The sequence below is a fragment of the Lutra lutra genome, chromosome 8 (genome assembly GCF_902655055.1).
Source record: "Lutra lutra chromosome 8, mLutLut1.2, whole genome shotgun sequence".
NCBI classification, from domain to species: Eukaryota; Metazoa; Chordata; class Mammalia; order Carnivora; family Mustelidae; genus Lutra; species Lutra lutra.
Genome location: NC_062285.1, coordinates 90,866,537 through 90,893,318, shown reverse-complemented (window position 1 = coordinate 90,893,318; position 26,782 = coordinate 90,866,537). Strand labels below are relative to the sequence as shown.

The 26,782-nt window shown below is 36.7% G+C and overlaps 1 protein-coding gene across 2 annotated transcripts; it reads left to right on the top strand.

The window, feature by feature from the left end:
* Nucleotides 1-689: 689 nt before the first annotated feature.
* Nucleotides 690-26,050, top strand: LOC125107754 (C-type lectin domain family 1 member B-like). 2 transcript variants are annotated; one of them, XM_047743126.1, is made up of 11 exons: nt 690-958; nt 1,565-1,663; nt 2,679-2,798; nt 2,952-3,103; nt 6,189-6,295; nt 12,193-12,293; nt 13,953-14,033; nt 20,287-20,433; nt 22,602-22,753; nt 24,186-24,307; nt 24,974-26,050. In XM_047743126.1, the coding sequence occupies exons 1-11, from the start codon at nt 895-897 to the stop codon at nt 25,104-25,106; spliced, it is 1,278 nt and encodes a 425-aa protein (XP_047599082.1). In that variant the 5' UTR covers nt 690-894; the 3' UTR covers nt 25,107-26,050. The 2 variants fall into 2 exon arrangements, with proteins under 2 accessions (XP_047599082.1, XP_047599080.1); XM_047743124.1 differs by lacking the exons at nt 12,193-12,293; nt 13,953-14,033; nt 20,287-20,433; ... (1 more) ...; nt 24,186-24,307; nt 24,974-26,050 and adding an exon at nt 8,331-9,657.
* Nucleotides 26,051-26,782: the final 732 nt, after the last annotated feature.

The window sequence follows — 26,782 nt, the reverse complement described above, 5'->3', positions numbered from 1 at the left end:
TTTAACTATAGTTATAGTTACATATAGTTACTATAGTATAGTCACACTCCAGTGTGAAGGGCACTAGGAACCTGTCCCTTCCACAAATAGCTCTTCTTTGAAGCACCACTGTACTTGAAATTACACAATTTCACGTAAGATTTTTCCCTTCCTGGATGTTCACTTTAAAGTGAAAACATTACTGAAAGACAGTAATCACTAACTCTATATTATTTCACTTTATTTGATTGTTTTTTATTTAATGCCTAAATCCAAGCAATATGAAGTCTGCCTCCTGTGCAGTCCTCAAATTTTTAAACAATATGATTTGTGAATGATGCAAGAATTTGGATGAATTCTAGATCATAATTAGGAATGGCATCTTCGAACACAAAACCTTGAAACATCTACTCTAGGTCATTTTTGATCAAATTACATTAGACGTGCTCCTCACAATGGAACAGACTATGTATCTGCTCGTGTTTTATCCACGAATTTTCGTCAGAAAGCAATTCATTTAAACAATACTATTTAGACTCCACTAAGGCTAAGATGAAGCACGAACTTTTGTTCTTTGAAAGGATATAATAAGGAGACATTCCTTCATTCAGAGTTGAAGATAAGAAAACAGGAAACAAATGTGATATCTACTCCTTTACTGCAAGTTATTATTTTTATATTTTTATGCTCAAGGTCCATGTATCTCTGAACAGCTATGAAAGGGCTTCCTGGAAGAAAAAAGATCCAAAAAACAAGAACAAAACAGGACCAAAAATATGTGCCCCAACTCATATAACTCCACCTTACCAGAAAGAGGAGGAACACGGACTGGCAGGCACTGAAATCTCTAAGAGTGGACACTGCAATTTTGCAAAGTCATTGAACCCTGAGCTCACTTGCAGTCCAAGGGAAGCCATGCTGGACGAAGATGGATACATCACTTTAAATATTAAAAATCGAAAGCCAGCTCTCACCTCAGGTAAGAATACACAGAGCCAGGGATCTGGAAGTTAATTATTGAAATAGGTCAACCCCACTTTCCTTTTTCTACTAGTGATAGCACGTATCATTTTATTTTATTTTCCCGATGACCTTCCTGCTCTACAGAATTTGAGTAATACCTACTTAGGCTCAGACAGATTTATTTAGAATATAAGCAATAAGAGATGAAAGCAGAGAACTTTATGTTAAGGCTTATACAGTTTAATGTTGGGTAGAATAGAAACCAAGAGAATAAGAGGAAAGAATGTGTTATAACCTCATTTTCTCAGTTGTTGGCAAATAGGTGTGATTCTTCATTTGTTGCTTATAAAAGCAATTGTTTATGGGGTTGGGCACAAAACAAGACACAAAACACAAACCTCTGTTTTGACTCAGAAAAAAGTCCATTGGAAAAGGACCGATGTGTGGAATGGGAATGGGCTGTACTTTCTATTGATGATCCCTAAAGGAACACCAGCAAGACCTGGCAATGAAGCTATTTACATCACTCAGAATGCCTTGAGAGGGCAGGGGGCAGGGGTGACACTGCCCCATAGCTACGCCATACTGCCTGCCCCCTAACATCTGTATTCTATGTCTACAGTTGACCCTGCTTCCTCACCTCTGTGGCGTGTGACGGCTTTGATTCTGCTGGTCTTGTGCATGGGGTTAGTTGTTGGGCTGGTGGCTCTGGGGATGATGTGTAAGTATTGACTCATTGCAAAAGATTTGTTCTGAGGAAAGCACAACCTGAGTCCTGGTGTATGCCACTAAGCTTGATTGTCACTGTGTGTCTCTTTGTTGCTGCTTCAGTCATCTTATACTTGGCTGCCAAGATATTCTCAATAATGGAGAGCTCTGACTTTTCCTTCTGATTCAAATCACTTTAATTGAAATTATTTCAAGAACTTTAAACTGGTCTTTAGGATCCCCCTTAATCTAGATTCACACTATCTTCTCTTTTTTTTTTCTCTCTCTCTATCCTGCATATCTTCAGTTCCAGCCAACCTGGACTTTTCTGTTTCACAGATAGATCCTCTTTCCCTGCCTGAAATTTCTCTCCATTGTATTCCCTCTTCCTAAAATGCCCTCCTTCTCACTTTGTTTAATGAATGCATTTACTTTCACTCAGAAGCAATTCATATCCCATCTCATTTATATATATTTTCTTTTTATAAATCTAAAAGCCCGCAGTATCACATTACCATCCATGTAGCTGTTGCCTGTTTGTGTGCTTGTTTATTTGTTCACAAGATATTTTGGAATCTTTTGTTCACGATTGTTTATTCACTTGCATATCATACTATTTTGGGCACAAGAAATTAGTGTTTTTTAAATAAATGGATATTTTGATATTACATGAAAAAAATAACAGGTGTCATTCTCCTCTGAAATCTGCTTAGAAATCTATATTCAAAGGAATATCAAAACATTCATTTTGGGCATGCAATTTGATCATGGCATTTTTCTTGTTTGTGATTTTCTTCTTCATAGAGTTCATGTCTTCTTTTGGATAAGCATCAGTTGTCAGTTTTGCATAGTTCTTAATTTGTTCTTTATATCCTCCTTTACCCAGACCCCTTTGCAGTACTCATTTACTCATGTGTATCTAGTAAACACTTTCCAGATTGACAGTTCTACTGAAATTAAAGATCTTTGAAAGGTCTTTGCATCACCCATGCGATCCTGATTACAAATTATCTAATTTTTACACCTAGCTGTCAGAGAGCTAAACCACCAACAAGTGGAGAATAAAAATGTCTCAGGAACTCTGCACCAAGTAGCAAAGAAGTTCTGTCAATATTTAATAAAACAATTGGAACAAAAGAACACTGTCAGTAAGTATGGTTTTGTAACCTCTTCATCTCCCCTCCCCCCTGGAGTAGTTCTGTGATGTTATCTGTAGGGAATCTGGAGATCTGCAGAAGATAGTGATTATGGGGAAAGTGAAAGTAAAAAGTATGGATTCCTCTGCTTGGTTTCACCTTAAGGCCATAAATGCAGCCCATGTGACAGAAACTGGAGATATTATGGAGATAGCTGCTATGGATTCTTCAGGCGCAACTTGACATGGGAAGAGAGTAAGCAGTTCTGTATTAACATGAATGCTACTTTGCTGAAAATTGCCAGTCAGAGCGTTCTGGTAAGGAGATTCCTATGTCACGTATACTCGAGTCATAAGAAGAATCTTAAGTGAAACATTCGACTTTAAAAAATATATATGTATATTTTTTCTCTGTCTTCCAGCCTGTGCTAATCTGAGAGCCTTTTTTTTTTTTTTTTAGATTTTATTTATTTATTTGACAGACAGAGATCACAAGTAGGCGGAGAGGCAGAGAGAGAGAGGAGGAAGCAGGCTCCCTGCAGAGCAGAGAGCCCGATGTGGGGCTCGATCCCAGGACTCTGGGATCATGACGTGAGCCTAAGGCAGAGGCTTAACCCACTTAGCCACCCAGGCGCCCCTAATCTGAGAGCCTTATCAAGCCCAGTAGAAATGACCACATTTAAGAATAGAAAGGGTTAACATGAACTAATGAGACTGAGAGTTCAGGTATTATCTCTGTGACAAGTCATTTCACTTTTCTCAGTTTCCTTGATTGCATTTACTAATCCATAAAAGGATCTGAAAGTACAAAGAAACTCTAACATTGTAAAATATAAATAGCATTGCCATCCCAATATTACATGAGTCCTTAGTTCCTGCTAAATTGTTGAACAATTGAACTTGAACAAACGATGATGCAGACTTCACATTTTCATAGGCTCTTCCATAGTTTTGGGAATAATCTCATTTGTGAAACACTCAGGATTTCAGTTGAAATTTTTCTACTAAACATGGCTCCTCTTCCACATTTTCCTCTTAAACAGGCTCCACATTTCCTCTAACAAAGGCTCTACTTTGAAACAAAATATGTTCACATCCACTTATGCACTCTCCCTTTATTATTTAATATAGCCTTTCTCTTTTTTGTGAATCCTGGGAACAAACCAGAAACCAAGCCTTGGAGTCTCCCTTCTGCCAAATAATAGATTTATTAAAACATTTTTTAAAAAGCAGAAATTATTTATGGTGCTTAACCTACAACTTCCAATATGGTATTTATTCAGATTCTGTATATTAAAAACAAAAGCAAGTAGAAGATCTGGTTTGGGCTGTGTGCAGACATTAAATTGAACTCAAATAGTCAAGCCAGTCATATTCTACAGAACTGCTATAATTGATTAACAAAACTGATTATACTTTTCCTGAGATGAAGTCCACAGTAATGGACCAGACATGAGGAGATCATTCCCTTGACACTCATGATCATTTGTTGCCTTGTTATTCTAACTGCTCTACCACTCACTAACTGCTTTTGTGGACTCAAACTCATAGAGAAGATATTCAGGTAAGTAAATTAACTTTCTTTCCAATCAGGCAAAATAAGAGTGTCCTAAAATCTCAATTTCAATAACAAGAGGCTAAATGGAAGTATACAAATATGTCTTGAATCTTGGTACTCTAAACTGATACCAGGTTGGAGGTTTATACATGAAAGAGGAAGTATTGTCATTTTTGAGAAACAAAGAATAGTTGAATTTCAGGGAGAATATACTTCGTATAGTGAAGTATGTCATGTGGATGTATCTTAAAGAATGGAACAGGAGTTAACAGAAAGGGGACAGGTAGCTCACGCTTTAAAAAAATAAGCAATGGGGTGCTTGAGTGGCTCAGCCAGTTAAGCATCTGACTTGGTTTCGGCTCAGGTTGTGATCTCAGGGTCCTGGGATTGAGCCCCATTTTGGGCTCCATGCTCAGCGGTGATCTGCTTGAGATTCTTTCCCTCTGCCCACCCCCTGATCACATGCTCTCTCTCTCAATCTAAAATACATAGATAAATCTTTAAAAATATAAATAAATAAGGGGCGCCTGGGTTTTTTGGTTGGTTAAGTATCTTCCTTTAGCTCAAATCATGACCCCAGGGTCCTGGAATAGAGTTCCATGTAGGGCTCCCTGTTCAGAGGGAAGTCTCCCTCTGTCCCCTCACCCCTGCTCATGCTCTCTCTCACTATCTCTTTCTCTTAAATAAATAAAATCTTTAAAAAATTACGATAAATAAATAAGCAGTCAAAAGTCACTTTCACACGTTATCTCTTACTCTGTGTTTCCCTTCTGTTAAGAAGCTTGAGTCATTTTTTTATTTGCCAAGAATGCGCTCTCACCTATCTGTTTTTCTGGGAGATATGAGAGTATATGACTATTTGACTCTTTTTAATTTTGTTACCCATGAATTGATTGATTGACTGATTGATTTCTCCATTAATTTGCCAAATATGCCCTGGAACTATTCCAGAATCTGAACCTCTGCAGTTAATAAAACAGACAGAAGTACCTAACCTCAGGAGCTTATGTTCTACTTGGAGAAAGAGGCAATAAACAAAACAAATGGGTATAATGTATCATATAGTAAATAGTGATAATTCCTAAATTAAAAAATGTAAATTAGGAAAAGCAAATGCTGTTTGTAATCCCTTTGAGAATGACATCATATAATTCCTTTTACTCAACCAAAACAAATTAATATTTACAATGTAAATATTGTAGGCTACTACAGAACTAAGTTGAACAAGAATCCAAAGCAAGTAGAAGTTAAATGTAGGGAGTAATAATGTTTCTTTTTTTTTTTTAAAGATTTTATTTATTTATCTGACAGAGAGAAATCACAAGTAGGCAGAGAGGCAGGCAGAGAGAGAGGAGGAAGCAGGCTCCCCGCTGAGCAGAGAGCCCGACGCGGGGCTCGATCCCAGGACCCTGAGAACATGACCTGAGCCGAAGGCAGCGGCTTAACCCACTGAGCCACCCAGGCGCCCCAAGGGAGTAATAATGTTTCACCAACAATATATTTCTTTCTTATTTTCCATCTCTAGTCATTCACCCTTATCTTATTTAAGAGCCATATTTGGTACTCTATTTGAAACTCTAGTCTTCAGTCAATGGAAGATAAACATATAGAAAGGTTACAATATCTGCATTCTGTAAACATTTTTTCTGTATTCTACAAGCAATTTTTTATTCTAAAACAAGTGAACTTGGCACAATTCTAAATATTAAATATAATTAATTAACATTCACATAGACATATATCTAACTTGTTGTTGTTGTTCAGGGTCTTACCATGAAGGTCTTTACATCGTTACAAGAATTGTGCAAACAGGTTGACCATTATATTTGTCTGTATTTGCAATAGGAATACATGAAGTCCAGGACTGGATTAATTCGTTGGGTTGGATTGTCCCGCAAGAACTCTACTGAGGTCTGGATGTGGGAAGATGGCTCTGTGCCCTCCAAAAATGTGTAAGTCAATGGACATTCAGAATACAAGGCACAATGAGCAGATTTTATTCTTGAGATCCTCTACCTTCTTGAAAGCGAGCCACTTAAAAGTTGGAGGTGGCTCCATGACCTACTGTATGCTATAAAAGCAGCAGCACTCACTGACACCCTACTCCTATAAGTGAACCCTGGTAATAAGACAATTCTAGTGTACTTACCTTCCCATTCCTATGCTCTTTATCTAAGTCACAATCCACCTCTGTTCTGGTATTTTTCCCCATTCATTTCTACCCTCAAATTTACCATTGGAGTGTGTGTGTGTTTGTGTGTGTGTGTGTGTGTGACTTGATCTGACTCCCTTCACATATTTTTAGAACAAAATGATCATTCTTGTTATTTTATGGTTGAAAGTGATTGCATTGAGGATTCTTTTCACTTTTCAGTATCATTTTACCTACTTTTCCTCCCCAGGGGTCTCCAAGATTCAGGCACACCATCATTCACAAGGTGGTTCTAGTATTCATATCACAATGCTCCATCCTTCTACAGATAATCCAGGCAAAGGAGGCATTACAGTAAGAGTTATTTAGTGTGGCTTTCCAATCTCCAATCTCAAGACCTTTGGTCATCTTGTATATCAAAACTGTAAGGTCTCTCCAGTTAAAATTAAAACTGATAAACACAACTTGTATGATCTGATCATTACTTAAATTTTTAATTCATTTTTTTCAACAGATACTTAAATGTTTACTGTGCGTAGGAGCAAAGGATACTGCAAGTATAAGCAAACTTCTTCATAGATCTTGAGCTTTATCTCTTATCATTTGCTGCCTCCTTCACAATATTGCAGGCAAACTGGGAAAACTCTATGCTTTCAACAAATAAAACTTGTTTTGTTGTCTTAGGGCTTTTGTACTTACTATTTTCTTCTAGAATGCTCCATGTCCAGACTCCATGATGGGCTCCCCCTTGTGACTCACATGTCTGTTTAAACATCACTTCCCCAATGAGGTCAACCTTAATTACCCAAACTAAATTAGGTTCCTTCCACCCACATCCACTCAAGTCCATTATCACACCATTTCATTTCTTCCTCTTTTTTTTTTTTTAGATTTTATTTATTTATTTGACAGAGAGAGATCACAAGTAGACAGAAAGGTAGGCAGAGAGAGAGAGAGAGGGAAGCAGGCTCCCTGCTGAGCAGAGAGCCCAATGCGGGACTCGATTCCAGGACCCTGAGATCATGACCTGAGCCGAAGGCAGCGGCTTAACCCACTGAGCCACCCAGGCGCCCCTCATTTCTTCCTAACTCTTACCACTCTCTGAAATTTTCTATTTATTGGCTTCTTACCAATATCCTCTTACTATGATGTAAGTTCCCCAGTAGAAGGGACCGTGTCTCTGTTTACTCTACCCATACTGGCACACACAACAACTTTGGCACGTAGTTGGTATCCCATAGATATTTGGCAAATAAATTAGATCTATAAATTCTTTGTTCCCTTGTCATAAGCAGCACAGCTGGGCATATAGACAAGTTAATAGGCTATTACAATAGACGGTGCTGCCTTATTTCTGTTACCCTACAACATAAATCTTCATTTCAAAATTATTTAATCAACTTACTTTTCCTTGAGCTTATTTCATCTTTGTGCAGCGCTTTGCCCTACATGGCTCTCCTGTCTCCTCTCTGTTTACCTAAATCCTACCCTTCTTTCAAGACATAACCAAAGTGTGATCTTCTATGAAAAGATGAAAAGATAAAAGCCTTTCCTGTCATTTCAGATCCCATCCATCTCTTTCTCCCTCCTACTGTTCTTACTGCTCACTTTTTGCTTAGTCAAAGTTGTACTGAATTGCTATTGACTTAAGCAGATGTACATACTTTATATTCACAAGCATACTGAAAATTTCTCAATGATCTGAACATTGTTTTTTACTTTTATCCCCATACTTTGTATTTCCACTTTGTGGACAAAGTACTTTCATGCAGAGTTGAATTGTTGACTACTTATATAGCTTTTAGAGGAACTCATTCTACCTTTTCCATTCACAGGTTTGAGCGTTCTGGAAATGAAAGAGAAAATATGAATTGTGCTTATTTTTATGATGGGAAAATTTACCCTACCTTCTGTAAGAACAAGCATCATTTGATGTGTGAGAGGAACGCAGGCATGGTGAATGTGGACACACTACTTTAATGCAAAGAGATGGGCGAGATGTCACAAACAAGTTCTTGATTATACAATGAAAGATCTGGATGGACTCACTAGCCATAAAATTGCTTATTTTTCCCTTTATTCCCCTTAGAGTCATCTTTATATTATCTTTTCTACCAATACCACCTCATCCTTTCTTTATATATCCCCTTTTACTAAGGGATGATTTCATCCCTTCTTTATATATACAGAATTCTGTCTGTGAGTTGATCATTTGTTCTCAATTCTTCTGTTTCCATGGACTTTCTTCTTGATTTCCATTCCTAATTATCTCAACATGGTATGATTCACCACATCTTTAGACATAAACATATACACTTTAAATTGAAATAGGAAAGGCTAGGGCTTAACTGACTTAAGTTGTGCAAAATATTTAAGTCTGAAAGACAGCATAAAGCAGTGGAAAGAATACTAAACTTGGAATCAGTAGAACAATCTAGATGGTGTGATTACTTAAAGTACAACCATGGGCCAACTAGTCATGTAGCCTCTTTACTATGCCTTTTCTCATATTTCAAATAGTATAACACCTATGACTTCACAGTTGTACAACCTAATAAAACACTAGCTATGTCAGAAATTCCATAAAGGCCAACACCATGACTTTCCCATTTGTCGTTGTATGTGAAGCACCAAGCATGATTCTGGCTCACTGGAAACAGGAAAATAGTTGTTTCTCATTATGTGAGAAGCACACAATCTGTAAAACACTAACAATTATAATTTGGATTCCAGGTCCACCTTTGGTCAGATTCAACAGCAAGGAAATTAAAGTTTCATTCTGTGCAAGGAAAATAAAATTTCTGTGCAAGGAAATTGATAGTGTTTGACTTCTTAACAAGGCCTTTAGGCAAGTAGACAAAACAGCAAGTACAAATGCTTTATCTTTTCCTGACAGTTCTATGCTTGGTTTTTGCTGAGTAACTCATGAAGTATTTATAGATATGTGGGGAGGCTCACTTTCACAGGATAATAGACAAACATTGCCATTCTTTCCCATAGCTTCCCTGAGGCTCTTTCTTCTCACATCAGTAGTAATAAAATTCATGAGTATGAGTCTCAAACATCTCAACTGAGATGTTTGTTAAAACATGTGGATGTTCGGGTGCCTGGGTGGCTCAGTGGGTTAAAGTCTCTGCCTTCAGCTCAGGCCATGATCCCAGAGTCCTGGGGTCAAGCCCCACATCGGGCTCTCTGCTTGGCGGGGAGCCGGCTTCCCCCTCTGTCTCTCTGTCTGCATCTCTGTCTGACTTGTGATCTCTGTCTGTGAAATAAATAAATAAAATCTTAAAAAAACAAAAACAAAACAAAACATGTGGATGTTCAAACACAGATACTTAAGGTTCTCAGTTGGAAGGCTAAGGAGACACTGAGAACTGTGCTTTTAATAAGCTCTCTTACTTGATTCTGATACAAGTAGTTTTTAAATACATTTTGAAAAAATTACATTGACACTTACTCCTTATGTGGCTTTTGCTAAGTTACTCTGTTTCCTCATTTATGAAATGGGCTTAACATTACTATTTTACTCGTAGGTAATAGCAAGGATCATTTAATATAGTATATAAAGCACTGAGCAGAGTATCAAGCATGTAATAAACGCTCAATAAATATGGATTATTTTATATGTTTGAGTACTAATACTCAAAGACACTTGAATCTTTATTTTATTTTAGACTATCAGTAAACAAGCAGATTTTGGGGGACTGAGGAAAAATAACACAGGTACCTCAGATTCTGCTTCTACTTCAAATGTCTTGAGATCTTGGGTTTTTGGGGATAGTGTCATTATTTTACTGTTTTTTACTTGCTGATTTAGAGAAATGGAATAGGAATTAATAACTCAGAAATTCATCCAAAAAAAAAAAACCAACCATGTCTCTGGACTTTCATGTTTTATACCTACAAATGGAAAAACATATATTTATATATTACTATATGGCACAAGTAAATTTCAAAGAATAATGTCTTAGCTTGTGGCAAAAATCCAATTAAAATATGTTAACCAACCAACCAACTATGCTTACAAAGATTCTTTTTTCTGGTACTCATATCAAAGTCATCTTACACATGAAATCGGAATAGCACAGATTTTAATAGTACAGGCTCTGTGATCAGACAGCCTACTTTCAAATACTAACTCTTCCACTTACTACCCAAGTGAACGTCGGTAAATAATTTGACTTCTCTGTTCTTCAATGTACAATTAAGTTACAATGTACTCATAATAGTACTTCACAGAGCTGATTTGAGAATCAAACTAATTCATGTAAAAGCCTTTTGAAACAGCACTTGGAATGTAATGAATAATAAGTAACAGGTGGTATGATCTAAAACATCAAAAGCAATAAAAGTAACATTAGTCCTTTATTGGGAGAGCCCAATGTTTTCCCCAAGGAAAATTATCAGAGAATATACTAAAGCAGAAAAAAACTAGATCTTTCTGAGCTTGCTATTTAGCGCTGATAAAATTTGAGAGCTCCTGGAAATTATTGACAACTCATTAAACTTCTGTTCTTGTGCTCCCGACATTAGTCTTAATGCATATTTGATATGTTCCTTCCTCCTTTTGTCCTCAAGGTAGAAATCATTATATAAAGAAGGCTACAGAAAGTTACATCACATTATTTTTCAGGTCAAAATCTCAGGCCATTTGAAATATTTGGAGACTTTGCTGGATATTCTCCATTTACATCTTAAGAGCCTCTCAGCCCCACTCTGTGCCTTGGGAGGCAGAACTCAAATGAACAGCACTATCTGGAGCAACTTTCCTCTGGCTTCCAGTAAATTTACCTATTGAGAAGTACTTGCAATAATCAAAGGGTGAAAGCAGAGAGTGGTCAGGGTACTACTCATTCCCTTGGCTCTCTCCTTACCATGCCATGTTTGGCAAAGACTGCATGTTCTGTATTTGAGGTCATGGCCCCTATCAGATACCCTCCCCTTAACTCCTCGGCCCTAGGGGTAATAACATCCTTATGAATAATGCATAAGTCACCTCTTCTTTCTGTTCCCATTAGTCTTTCTCTAAACTTTACAAGCAGTGTCTTGATTCAATGCCCTGAGATTACTCCTTGAGTATGTCATTTGTTTTCCTTTGTTATAGACATCAGTGATTGATCTAGCAAGATACTGAAACAAAAGAGAACATTGTAATTTTGCAGATTGTTGAGATTTGCGAACTATAAATTACCAATACATGACCTTTGGCCATCAGGACAAATGGCCAATACGTGAATGATAATTAAAATATCAAGTTTCTTAATGCTGTAGTCACAGGATGCGGCAGAAGTGGCCATCTATCCACTAAATAATTCATGCTTCTCATTTAGAGTACAGTTGTCATCAAAAGTTTGCTAGCCAGGGAAAAATTACATTTATCAGGCCCAGCCTTTTTTACATCCAAACACAGGCATTATGTTCGCGGATGTAGAACCCAGAGCAATAGTCTATTCTACCAGAGGCCATTTCCAGTTCAGTTTCTTTTCTCATTTCCTTCTTTAACAAGTTGTACTTTGGCCTAAACTTCATAAACTTCTACTTTCTAGATGAAGATGCACCTGTTGTATCCCTTAAACCCAAACATAGTTTCCCACTGATGTGAGAAGTAGCCAATTTCAGTTCTTTCATTAGCCTGCTTCTACCACAAGAAGAGTTGTTTGTCTTTGCTTCTTGTGTGGCCTGCCTTACCTATCGCAGCATTTCAGACATGCAGGAGGAGGACACATATGCCTCTCTTCAGTGGGATCCCCCAACACCAAGCCCTTACCAGAAACATCTGTCTTCTGTCAAATATTCAGGTAACCATCTGATTATTTAGTCCAAGACTTTGAAGTTTCTGCTTTGTTTCCTGTTCTGTGATGAGCCCAAGGTGATTTTTCTAAGATAACCCACATGTGCTTCTGATAATGTGCATTATATAATAGCATTAAAAAGTGAGGTGATGTGGAAGAGTAAGTAAAGGTGCAAAAGGAAAAGAACAATGGATTTGACAAATACATAGTACCTTTTTCCCTCTCTCCTGCTGGAAAGACAAAGAATTCCGGGATTTGGAAGATAAATGAAAGAAATCCTATATATTTTTATTTTTTATTATTTTAGGTCCTGCATAAAATGCCCTGAAAATTATCTGACAAAAACTAGGAAATAAAGAGAAAACACAGGTTGAAAAACTGACAAAACTTAGCAACCTGGAGCTGCGTGCTATGGTGATCAGTTCCGCTGTTCTTCTTTAAGCTTTCTATTAGCTTCTTGTTATTTTGATAATAAATTATCATAGACCAAGGGGATTAATACACTATAAATTTATTATCTTGCAGTTCTAAAGATCAGAAGCCCAAAATAGGTCTCACTGGGCAAGGTGTTGTCAGAGCTGCCTTCCTTCAAGAGGATCTAGCCAGGGGAGAATCCATTTGTTCTAGAGCTGCATTTCTTGCTTCACTTGGCTCATGGCCCCTTTCTCCATCTTCAAAGCCAGCAACACTATGCCTTCAAGTTTCTTTCTGCTTCCTTCATCAGATAGCACCCTGACCACTGACCTCTCACTTATAAAGGCTCAGATAAAACAGGATAATGTCGCCATCCCAAGATCCTTAACTTAATTACAATTTAAAGTCTCTTTTGTCATATGAGGTAATATTTACAGGTTCCAGGGAGTAGGACGTGGGCATCTGGGACAGGAGCATCATTCAGCCTACCACATAATCCAAAGATAACTTTTATCTGATTTTTTCTCTGATTAGTGTTAACAATATAACAAGTCACACATTCTTTATTTTTCTTTCCTGAAGAGATGCAAAATTACCTGGGGTGGGGGAGGTATTCCTCATTCAAAATTGTATGTTTAAAAGAAATAGCTCTGAATCAATCATGTTCAAGGGGTGCAGAAAAGAGATGAGGAGATGCACTACAGTGTTTCTGCTTTCAAAAACGAAAGCCTGCATTCTGGTTTGCTATAGTCTCTAAAAGATCGTTGGAATATGTAAATAGTTGGTAAGGTTAAGACCTCATGAAAGGATGAGAGGAGTAAATTACTTAACCTATTGGATTTGACATCTTTCAACATCCAGGCTGTTCTGGGGTCCTTGGGTGGTTCAGTCAGTTAAGCATCTGCCTTCACCTCAGGTCATGATCCCATAATCAAGCCCCACAGTCAGTAGGGCTCTTTGCTCAGCAGAGAGTCTGCTTCCCCCTCTGTGCCTTTCCCTCCCCCTGCTTGTGCACTTGCACTCTCCCAAATAAATAAATAAAATCTTTAAAAAAAAAAACAAAAAAAAAGATATTCCAAGTTATAACTTGCATTTCAAAAAGTTGGAATTCTTTTCTCCTGTTACCACAGTTCCCATGGCACCAAGGATTCTCTAGTAAGAATGCTCATTCTCTCACTGAGCCTAGTTTCACACGGGCCCGTCTCTTTCATCTTCTTTAACTCCGTGCCATTGCCCTTTTGCTTTGTTCAGGAGCATGGTGTCTGGTGGTGGTGATCTCATGTATTCTGTGCGTGGGCTCAGTAACAACCTCTGTTTTCTTGGGGATCAAGTGTAAGTACAAAAGCATATCTTCAAAATAATCTATATACATGTATTTCATATACTTTATACACAATTATACATTACAAAGAAGAAGTCACTTAAAAAAGGGGTCAGGAGAAGGGGATAGATGGTGACAATGTCAATGCTTACTTTTTGTTGGGTTTTGTTTTGTTTTGTTTTTTTTGATGTTGCCATTCCATGGATGTAGTACTTATTAAACAATTTTTAACTCCCAAAACAAAAATTGGGTGAAGAAAATATTTTGATAAGGATAAAGGAAAGCTAGCCAGAGAGTAAAGTATTTAAAATTTTTAGTAATTTCTGGAAATTGTCTACTAGTAAAAGTTTTGGCTTTCTTTTGTTTTATGTTAATAGTTATAAATACTTCTAAAACATTTAAATATTATTACATAAATGTAAAATATTTTTACCATTGGCTTTTGTTCAAGTATAGTGACTATACTATTGCTACCAAGCCAGTCATTTGCCAGAGTCATCTCACACATTCTCAAAAACATTCTTAGGGCTTTTATTATATAAAGTTAGTTACAGAAACAAGAGTTGTGTTAAACAAGAAGCAGCTGGTTCACTTCAAATTTCCTAACCAACTGCTTATCTTTGCTAGTTATAGATTATGTTACAGACAGTAGATTTTGAGTTATAAATATCTCGTTAAATTTTTAATAATTGTATCATCTTAATCATCATTCCATTTCAACAAAATGGAATGTTAAATGTTTTCTCCGCAAAAATTTTCAATGTAAGAGAAAGGTAAATACTAATATTTAAATTATATATATAGGGGTGCCTGGGTGGCTTGGTGGGTTAAAGCCTCTGCCTTTGGCTCAGGTCATGATCTCAGGATCCTGGGATCGAGCCCCACATCGGGCTCTCTGCTGAACAGGGAGCCTGTTTCCTCCTCTCTCTCTCTCTGCCTGCCTCTCTGCCTGCTTGTGATTTCTCTTTCTGTGTGTCAAATAAATAAAATCTTAAAAAAAATAAAAAAAATTATATATATATAACCACATATGATGTATATAATCTAATATACATAGTAAAAAAAAGGACATGTTTCTGACAAAGAGTAAAGAATGAAATTCTTTTTTTTTTTTAAAGATTTTATTTATTTATTTGACAGAGAGAGATCACAAGTAGGCAGAGAGGCAGACAGAGAGAGAGAGAGGGAAGCAGGCTCCCTGCTGAGCAGAGAGCCCGATGCGGGACTCGATCCCAGGACCCTGAGATCATGACCTGAGCCGAAGGCAGCGGCTTAACCTACTGAGCCACCCAGGCGCCCAAGAATGAAATCTATATCCTGTTTAAAGTACCATGATATCAAAGTAATGAATGGGTTAATTTACAAAGCCTTATATACTATTAAAAGTGCATCCATAGATATCTGACAATAAAATAACTGATAAAAATCAATGATGCTACATTGATATAAAAGAATACACTGCAGTAATTTAAAGAAGTCTTCTAGAACTATTGTTACTAACATGGAGATATGGTTATGCAATATTTTACCATGAAATAAGCAGATTAAAAAGTCAATTATGGAAAAATATAGTTTTATAAAAATTGTATGTAAAATAGATTTTTTTACATAGAAATATGGAAAAAAGTTTCAATAGATATAAACTAAAGTTAACAACTGTTATTTGAATGATAGTTTTATTTTTTTTTTAAGATTTTATTTATTTATTTGACAGAGAGAGAGATCACAAGTAGACAGAGAGGCAGGCAGAGAGAGGGGAAGGGAAGCAGGCTCCCTGCTGAGCAGAGAGCCCGATGCGGGACTCGATCCCAGGACCCTGAGATCATGACCTGAGCCAAAGGCAGCGGCTTAACCCACTGAGCCACCCAGGCGCCCTGAATGATAGTTTTAAATGTAAGAAGTAATTTCTTGCTTTCTTTCTACTATTTTGTTCTTTTTTTCCTACCATATGACCTATACTAATTACATTCTATTTAAAAAAATCTATAGTGAAAAATAATTTCTATAAAATCAGATTTTTCCAATTGTTTTTACTAGTCTTTTTTGTTTTCCTTCTTTTTTTTTTAAGATTTATTTATTTATATGACAGAGAGATCAAAGGAGGCAGAGAGGCAGGCAGAGGGAGAGGGGGAAGCAGGCCCCTTGCTGAGCAGAAAGCCTGATGGGTAGCTAGACCCAGGACCCTGAGATCATGACCTGAGCCGAAGGCAGAGGCTTTAACCCACTGAGCCATCCAGGCACCCCTCTTTTTCATTTTCTTAATCCAACAATTAGATGTATCATATAACATCATATAATAAGTGATTTTATTTGGGGGGCTTTAAAAACATTTGTCTTACAATCCCCTAAGTAAATGTATTGTTTAATCTATATTCCTAACTTGTTACAAATTTATTACAAGCCCAACACCAGTAAAGGTGCATTGCTTCCCATATAAGGGGAAACTAAAGAGAAGTATCATTTCCCTTTCTCCAGTTTTATTACAGTTTTATGTAGTACAACCTTTTCAGATAGTAATAAACAAAACAACAACAAACTCAAAAATATAGTTGATGTAAAAAAAGTTCATCAAAATTCAATATTTTAGAATAATACTTGAAATTCCTAAAAGGAAATCTCCAAACATGCCAGATTATAAATAGAATAAAATAAATAATACCGATCTCTTACTCCCCACTCTGGTTACATCCAACCTTTTGCTAAGAAGGAACATAACCCAAGCCACTAGCAGCTGGGATTACTTGAACCATTCACAAATGTATAAGACATAACCATCCATTGTCCATAGCTCCTGAGCAAAATATAGAAAAGAGGGAGAGAGTCCTAGAGCATATTGAAAAGATTAGTATAAGTGTAATAGTAGACCTCAAAGTAGAAGATAGAGTTAGAAAAAAGTAGTATTATTTTAAGGCTTGCTGGATGAGTTGGGTTAAGGACATTGGGGAGGGTATGTGCTATGGTAAGTGCTATGAAATGTGTAGGCCTGATGATTCACAGACCTGTATGTCTGGGGCAAATAATACATTATATGTTAATAAAAATAATTAAATTAAAAAGAAAAAAAAAGCAAGATATTTATATGAAAAAAAAGATCGACTGGATGAATATTTTCCAAAATTGATTGAAAACATTAAGTTATAGGTTCAAAGAAAATCAATATCCATATTAAGAAAAATATTTAATAGAATAGGAATAAATACTGTATAAAATGATTTTTAAGAAGAACTGACTTGGGGGTGCCTGGGTGGCTCAGTGGGTTAAATCCTCTGCCTTTGGCTCAAATCATGATCCCAGGGTCCTGGGATCGAGCCCCGCATTGAGGCCCACATCGGGCTGTCTGCTCGGCGGGGAGCCTGCTTCCCTTCCTCTCTCTCTGCCTGCCTGTCTGCCTACTTGTGATCTCTGTCAAATAAATAAATAAAATCTTTAAAAGTAAATGAATAAATAAATAAAAATAACTGACTTGGGGCATTTGGATGATTCAGTTGGTTAAGTATTTGCCTTCCACTCAGGTAATGACCCTGGGGTCCTGGGATAGAGCCCTGCCTCAGGCTCCCTGCTCAGTATGGAGCTTGCTTCTCCCTCTCCCCTTACCTGTACTCTCTCTCTCTGTCAAATAAATTAATTTTAAAAAATATTTTTAAAAAAGAACTGACTTAAAAACCTTGTTAGACTTATAAGGAAAGAACTCTAAAAACTATAAAAATAATATGAAAATGGGAGGCCTGGCCTTACCAAATATTGAAATAAATTATAAGTCTAAAATAATGAAGACTATGTGGTACTGACCTAGGAATAGATAAGCAGGTGGATTGAATATCATGAAAATAATAGAAATATATCAAACTAGTTTATTGGAAATTAGAGTAAGCTAAAGATGGCAATTAAAAGAGAATGAGAAAGGGGTTATTCAGTGTATGATTTGAGACCACAATGTCGCCATCTGGGGGAAAAACTTGGAAGTCATACCTCGTAAGTTCCAACAAAATAAATTCCAGCTACATCAAAATATGAAAGTGAAATATACTTGTAAAAAGTATAATCTCAGGTGTAAGACTTTTGCTCAAAATGACCCCAAAATCATCTGATGTATGTGGGATAAACTACCACAAAAAAGTCAAAAGACACACTGGGAAACTCCTGGCTCATATCACGCATTAGCTATTCTTACCCATTAAATGTAAGTGCGCTAACACATCAGTTAAACTGTACAAGATTGGTTGCTAAAGAAGAGTCCCAGAACCTGAAATGACAATGCTTACAAATTTATAGTTTATTACAAGAAAAAGATGCTGTTTAAGAACCACATTAAAGTAAGGGTATAGTCTGGAGAGTCCAGGTACAGAGAAATACTTTGTCATCCCTCTGTGACTATTTTCTCAGGACACAATTTCTCTCGGGTCAGGAACCACTGATGTGTATGTGCGCTAAACACTCTGGTAGCGGAGAGCCCAACATGGAGTCTTGCTTGGTAGTTTTTATATTATGCTGACCACATCAGCATATTTCTTTCTTTTTTCTTCTTTTTTTTTTTAAGATTTTATTTACATGTTTATTTATCAGAGAGAGAAAGAGAGAGAGCATAAGCAGAGGGGAATGGCAGGCAGGCAGGCGGAGGGAGAGTCAGGCTCCCTGCTGAGCAAAGAGCCTAATGTGGGACTTGATTCCATGATGCTGGGATTGTGACCTGAGCCCAAGGCAGATGCTTAACCTACTGACCCACCCAGGTGTCCCCACACAGGCATATTTCTTCCAGGTATCCAGCTTCGATAGCAGAGCCTGCTCAGGATCTCATTGTAAGAGGGGCGAATCATCAGTCATGCAGCATCAGCAAACAATGCTGACAAGCTAGTATCATCTGACAAAAAGTCCTCAGACTGATGAGTAGAAAGCTACACTATTCATCAGTATACCTCACACCTTGTCCAGAGGTCAGTGCCAGGCAGGAACTTTAGAAAACTAACAGGCAGGAGCTTAGAAACACTATGCAGGCTGATCCCAGTCCTGCTCCAATGAATTCTCATAGCACAATATCTTTATTGTATAAAACAATAACAAAAAGACTAGAAACACAATGAAAAAAATTATGTAATTACATATAATTATACAGTTTATAGAAAAGGATATGCAACTAACATTTCTATGTATGAGAAAAAGTTTCAACACCAAGCATAAAAAGGGAAATGCAAATTCAAATAATATTGAAATACCATTTGCAGCAACTTACGTGGAGGGTAATTTGGAAATACCGAACACAATTTAAATGCAAATAAACTTTGATCTAGCAACTTTTCTTAAAAATATACTTACATATGTGTGAAATTATGTGTGACTAAGGTTCTTTATTATAGTATTTATTTTTGGAACACCAAAGGATTATAAGTAGTCTAACAGTCAGTAGGGGGGCACATGGGTGGCTCAGTGGGTTAAGCCTCTGCCTTTGGCTCGGGTCATGGTCTCAGGGTCCTGGGAAGGAGCTTCATGTCGGGCTCTCTGCTCAGCAGGGAGCCTGCTTTTCCCCCTCTCTCTGCCTGCCTCTCTGCCTACTTGTGATCTCTGTCAAATAAATAAAATCTTAAAAAAAAAGAGTCAGTAGGGAATGACTAACATAAGTCAATTGAATCTGCTAAAGTTAGAATGAAAGATTGAGAAAGCTCTTTATACAGTGAGATGGAATTATATCCAAAATATATTTTAAGTGGTAAAATATGAAATATGAAAATGTGAAAAACCATATACATAGATCATTACTGTTTGTATAAAGAGGGGGCATTTTATATTCATTTACTTGTAAAATTCAGAATATGTGTGGAAGAATTAAAAAGAAATGGGTAAATTGACTGTGCTGGGGGAGAGGAGTTGGGTGCATCTGGAAGGCAAAGGGGTTTTTTGCTCTGTATCCTTTGAAGTTTTTTATTCCTTTTTTAAATTAAAAAAAATTAAGATTTTACTTATTTATTTGAGAGAGAGCACAAGCAGGGAAGAGGGACAGAGGGAAAAGGAGAAGCAGGCCCCCTGGCAGCGGCTAGATCCCAGGTCCCCAGGATCAAAACTTGAGCTGAAGGTAGAGGCTTAACTGACGGAGCCACCTAGACACCCCAAAGTTTTGATGCTTGAACAGTGTAAATTTTAAACAAAACCTTAATGCAAATTGAAGTCACAAAAATAATAATTTCTAGTTGTCCTTAGTCTGTATAGAAGAATTACTTTGTTCTAATTTGTCAGTATTTTTAATTGAGAATTATTGTCATTTATTGTTTGAAGTGTTCCAGATGTCCACTATTGCAATGAAGCAGCAAGAAAAACTCATCCATCAGGATAGAGAACTGTCGAACTTCACACAATGGAAGAGAAACCATAACCTTCAGATGAAATGTTGCCAAACCTTGAGGCAAAAGTCTTTCAGTTCAGGTAATTGATATAAAATCAGCTTTCGAAAATAAAATAAAATAAAATAAAATAAAATAAAATAAAATAGGGGCACCTGGGTGGCTCAGTGGGTTAAGCCGCTGCCTTCGGCTCAGGTCATGATCCCAGGTCCTGGGTTCGAGCCCCACATAGGGCTTTCTGCTCAGCGGGGAGCCTGCTTCCTCCTCTCTCTCTGCCTGCCTCTCTGCCTACTTGTGATTTCTCTCTGTCAAATAAATAAATAAAATCTTAAAAAATAAATAAATAAAATAAAATAAAATAAAATAAAATAAAATCAGCTTTCGCTGTGCAGATACAAACGCAGGCACCAATTCCTCAAAAGAAACAGTGGTGCACATTTTATTGTCTGCAAAATTGCAGACAGAATTTTAAAATTAGGAGGGATGTAATTTTGATCCACACTCCAGTTCAATTTTTTAAAATATATATTTATATATTTCATTAGTATGTGGAAAATACTGAGGTCTCAAGAAATGCAGATTTAGAATCATACAAATTTCAAAAGGAAATGTGTAGGATTAGCAGATTGGGGTTTTTTTTTTTTAAGATTTTATTTATTTAGTTAATAGAGACAGCGAGAGAGGGAATGAGAGAGGGAACACAAGCAGGTGGCTTGATTCTAGGACCCTGGGGATCATGACCAGAGTCAAAGGCAGATGCTTAAAGACTGAGCCACCCAGGCACCCCCGGATTTTTTTTTAAGCAGCATTTTATGTTTTATGCAATCACTCAAAGTTTTAAGTATATTTTTAATTGTAGTTCTAAATTCTTCAATATGCTTAGTTTAAACACTGCTTTAGATTCAAATTTAGATATCTCTTTGAGAAGAAGAATCATTTTTTAAAAATCAGAGTACTTACCGTAACATTATAACAATGCAGGGTTCAACTGGTTTTTAAAAATTCTATAAAGTTACTTCAGTTTTTATCTTTTATATCTCTTACTAGACTCTTAAACCTAAAACAGCCTTATTTCTATGTGTGGTATAGTTTGTCATGTATTCTGTGGTGACTTAATTGACATTAATTATCCCTATAGTGGATATCATTTAAATTATCACCAATAAGAGAGCTCAAAAAACCACCTCCTGGCTGAAATTGAGTCAAATAAATGTTTACAGAATCACTGGGTGCCCAACAGTGTTTTTAAGTAGAACAGGCTTAGGCAAGCATGAATTAGCCCTTCCTCTGAGCCATTAACCTTAAGACAATGGTAATAACCATTGTGGAGAACTACAAATCTAATATGTCTTCCAACATTTCAGCTGCTTTTGTCAACATCAGTCTTGCTGTAACACTAGTCAAGACACTGATTAGCCTAGATTCCAAACAAAAGATATTGAGAAGCTTTAAATAACTCAACTTTTGGACCCTGGACACTGATAACAAACTATTTGTGACCTTAAGTAGAAGGCCTTTCTGTCGAAACTGGAGTTCTGGAAATTTCAGTGTCTTTCCCTCTGTGCAAGAAACACTTGGTCAAGTTCTTGCTTTTTGGTGCCCCTTTTATAGTCTTGAGCACAATTCTTTTGTGAATATATTCTTTCTTAAGACAGCATTCATAAAACTGATTAAACAATATGGCTTACTTCTAAGTTACATCCAAGTCCTGAAAAAGCTTATTGGTCTCTTAGGATTTTCTTCAATTTTCCTCACCCACATATTTTCAAATCAGTCTTCAAAGTACACTGTTTGTTCTGTCCTTTCTATAGGAAACATTTTCATGTTTAACTCTCAGAATTTACACATCAACTTGAAACTTATTATCAGCTTGCCTAGTGGTCCAGTATATATTCCAACTAAATTGGGCCAGTAAGAGTAACAGACATGAAACAATAAACAAATAATGAAGACTATACATAACATAAGCTTTGAGAGGGGAAAGATTTATAAAAATAGAATAATCAGCTCAATTGTATAGAAGTGGAGCCATTTGGGATAAGATATTCTGAAATTAATTTTATCTTAAGCTAATTCTTACAGGCCTGTTGCAGTTGGAAATATATAAATCTTTCCATGGTAAGACCACCTTATCTGACCCATTTGGTTACAATGTTCAGCTTCACTTGGGGGTGAGACAAAGGTTTCCTTTGAGGAGATGCCTACTAATATTTTTATAACTTTAATAAAGTAAAATGTTTCTATTCAAAGCCCATAACTGCAACCCTTGTCCAAACAACTGGATTCAGAATGGAGGAAGTTGTTACCGTGTCTTTGAAAACTGGAAATTTTGGCACACCAGTAAAGAGGACTGTTTGAAGGAGGGTTCTAATCTTCTACAAATAGACAGCAAAGAAGAAATGGTAAGCACCCTCTTATGGTTTCATATCATTCTGAAAATACCCTGATACACATTAAAAGAAAGGGCTGATTCTAATTAGACAGGATTTCTTAATATTCTGTAACAAAACTATATTTAATATATATAATAAGGGTTTAAAAGAGACAAAGTAGGAATTACCGAGGTTTGTTTTCCTTTTAATTGGACAAACAAACATACAGGAAGTTATCCAGATTAAGGGAAATATATTAGTTGTATGTCCCTTTTTAATGAAAAAGGAGAGGGGGTAAGGAGAATACCATTTTGTTGCTTGTTAATCCACTCTAAGATATATATATATATATATATATATATATATATATATATATATACACATATATATATATAATAATTTTGTATATGTTTCAAATTTGTTATTTTCAGTGCTGTAGGGAAGGGTAACAACCATTAAATTTTGTTATTAAAAGAAAAGCAGAAGTATAGAAAGGGAAGTGATGTCACGAAATGGTGAGGTCTATAAGAATAAGCACTTGGTAAACGAAATGTTTAATTAACATTAAGTCTACTTTACTAACATCTTAACAAGCAAAAAGAGTTTTCCTGAAATCATTTTACCCCTAAATGTGTGTGAAATAGAATATACAGTTACACATTTCTGGCCCTATTAAAAATGTATGCTTGCTATACTCAATAATTAAAGTTCATTTCTCAAAAAATAATGACAGAACAATTCAATTAAGGGGGCACCTGGGTGGCTCAGTGGGTTAAGCCTCTGCCTTCTACTCAGGTCATGATCTCAGGGTCCTGGGATCAAGCCTGGCATCGGGCTCTCTGCTCAGCAGGGAGCCTGCTTCCCCCTCTCTGCCTGCCTCTCTGCCTACTTGTGATCTCTGTCTGTCAAGTAAATAAATAAAACTCTTTAAGGGTAGGTTAAGGATATGCAGTAAACCAAGGCAACTTGGACTTACAACAATTATAGGTTTATACTATTTTTTCTGTGCAAATTTGGTGACAAAAGGCAATAACGTTTTTTCTAACAAAATACGCCTACAGGTAATTTGCCTCTGGAATATCTTAAACTATTTCTCATATTGAAGTATACTAGGGAAAGAATGATCTATGTGGTCTATGATGTCAAGGATGTTTTCACTTTTCCTGATAATGAGTTTCAGTATAACACCTTGTTTTGACATATATTATCTGCCAAACTCTGAATCTGTTAAGATTATTTTAATACCAGATGCCTATTTTCTGTATAGTCCTTAACACCACACCTATTGGATGGCAATTTAAAAAAGTCTATGAAAGGTATCACTTCTTTTAAAACCCTTTATCTTGGTCTCCACCTCTAAAGTTCCCATTTCTGTCTGTCTAGGCAAAATGCCACACTTTATATTTCATTATAGTTTGCTGTTGTTTTCCCCTCAGTTCACTGTTAGGTCTGTTTCTTCTAGGACTTTATCACTGACAGCCTGAGTAATGTCAAAAAAGGCTATGATTACTGGGTGGAGCTGTCTCATGATGGACTCAGCAGACCTTGGCTTTGGAAAGATGGCTCCCCTCCTTCACCTTCCCTGTAAGTGTCTGAGAGAAATATTACAAGAAAAAGAAGAAACATGAGGGAATTCCAAATTTTATTTTATTTTATACCTCAGATTTTCTCCAGAAGACATAGTCAGCATGATAATTACACAGGCTTTTGATTGCAATCAAAACTGAGGCTTCCAAGTCTTCCTACTCCTTGGCCATGCTGCCATTAAACTCAAGCAAATTCACATCAAAACTTGAGAATCTGAATGAACAGTATAATTACACAGATGTTTCCTGTGTATTATTTAATGGCTAGTGAGTGCTCAGGGAAAGAAATTGTCGTAAGTATTAATACATTTCCTTATTAAGCTTTTTACTTTTATTTATTTATTTTTCCCTATTAAGCGTCTTAGATAGAGCTAGGGAGATTAGTGAACAGAATTAGGTGCTTTCGTATTTTGAGAATTAAGTCAGTAGAGAGATCCCAAGTTAGAGCCTATTTTTGTGCATCTATTTCCTTTAATATGATTTTTTTTATATTATGTTAACATTTTTATTGAGTAAAAACATCTCTATTACTGAAGAAGGAGGGTGCCATAGGAGGGTACCATATTAAAACGAAACAAAAAGCTACCCACCTCTCATCATTACCCACAAGAACAATACTGTAAGCCTCCTACCTAATGTCAGATTCACTGACTTGCTTCTCCAGATCACCAGTACAGACACTCCAATCAACTGGCCAGCTCTGTGGATATCTCAAGGACAAGTTCCTTTCTTCCACTAACTGCAGCAATTGGAAATATTTTATCTGTGAGAAGTATGTGTTAAGATCCTCTATCTGAAAGAAATTGTACCAGGAGAAATCTATTATGATAGTTATGTTGAACAGGACATTGGAAAACCTGCCACAAAATTCCATAAAGCAGATGCAGAAGTGAACCTATGTGTGGGCTATGATACCACCTACCTGGGACTCAAAACCTATCTCTATACTTAGACTTGGCAATTTTATTCAATACTTTCCAGAACTTCAATTGACATTGTTTAAATTGCCAAGAATGAAACCAATTTATAGCTTCAGAGGACAAAATCCTGAAAGGTTGAGAACAAACTGAAGAAAAATAATTTCTTTGTGCTTGCTTTCTTTCTTTCTTTCTTTTTTTTTTTCCCTAGTCTAGAATGACTATAAACTCCACACAAAAACCTGTAAGCCACTGGGGGACGGAAATGTATTTCTAGGTGACTGGTTTTTCTTTTTTCTTTTCTTTCTTTTCTTTCTTTCTTTCTTTCTTTCTTTCTTTCTTTCTTTCTTTCTTTCTTTCTTTCTTTTTTGATGTTGTTCTTTTATTTTAAAATAAATAAATAAATGTGGTCTTTTAAAGTCTCTACCTGCCAGATTTTCTATACATTTTCTGTTATCGATCTGGTAGGATGGCTGGACAGAGATATGGATTTTCAAATTAGAAGGAAGACAGGCAGCTATCTGCTGCTAGTAAGACAATACCTTTTTAGGACTGCAGAATTCTACTGGACACGTGAACCACCAGCTCTTCATATAAGTGGAAGGAGTAGTCAGGCTGCCAATACCCATGCATCTCCAGTAAAAGACAGCTGTGAACTCTCTTCCTCCCTCTCACTAATCATCCTCACAACTCACAAATCAAAGGGTTCAGGTTGGGACTCTCAAGGTTAACACTCTAGCACTTTTTTTCTTAGTTTTTAATTTTAATTTCAGCATAATTAACACAGCGTGATATTAGTTTCAGGTGTACAATATAATGATTCAACAATTCCACACATCCCCCAGTCTCATCACAAGTACCCTCCTTAATTTCCATCACCCATTTCACCCATTCCCCCTACCCACCTCCCCTCTGGTAACCATCAGTTTGTTCTCTGTAGTTAAGTGTGTTTCTCCTTTTGTTTTTTCCTTTGCTCGTTTGCTCATGAAGTTCCACATATGAGCTAGATCATATGGTATTTCTCTTTCTCTGACTTGTTTCACTCAGCATTATATTCTTTAGTCCCATCTGTGTCATTGCAAATGGCAAGATTCCATTCTTTTTTATGGCTGAGTAATATTCCAATGTGTAGTGTGTAGTGTGTGTGTGTGTGTGTGTGCGCGCACGCGCATGTGTGTGTATCACCTCTCCATCCATTTATCATTGATGGACACTTGGGCTGCCTCAATATCTTGGCTATAGTAAATAATGCTGCAGTAAATAGGGTGCATGTAACCCTTTGAATTAATGTTTTTGTATTTGGGGGGTAAATATCTGGTAATGTGATTACTGGATTGCAGGATATTTCCATTTTTAAAGGTTCTGAGGAATGTCCATACTCTTTTCCATGGTGGCTGCGCCAGTGTGCATTCCCACCAACAACACGCAAGCATTCTTTCTTCTCCACATCCTCACTAATGCTTGTTGTTTCTTGCTTCTTGTTTCTTGAGTTTTTTTACTTTAGCCATTCTGACAGGTGTGAAGTGATATCTCATTGTGATTTGGTTTGCATTTCC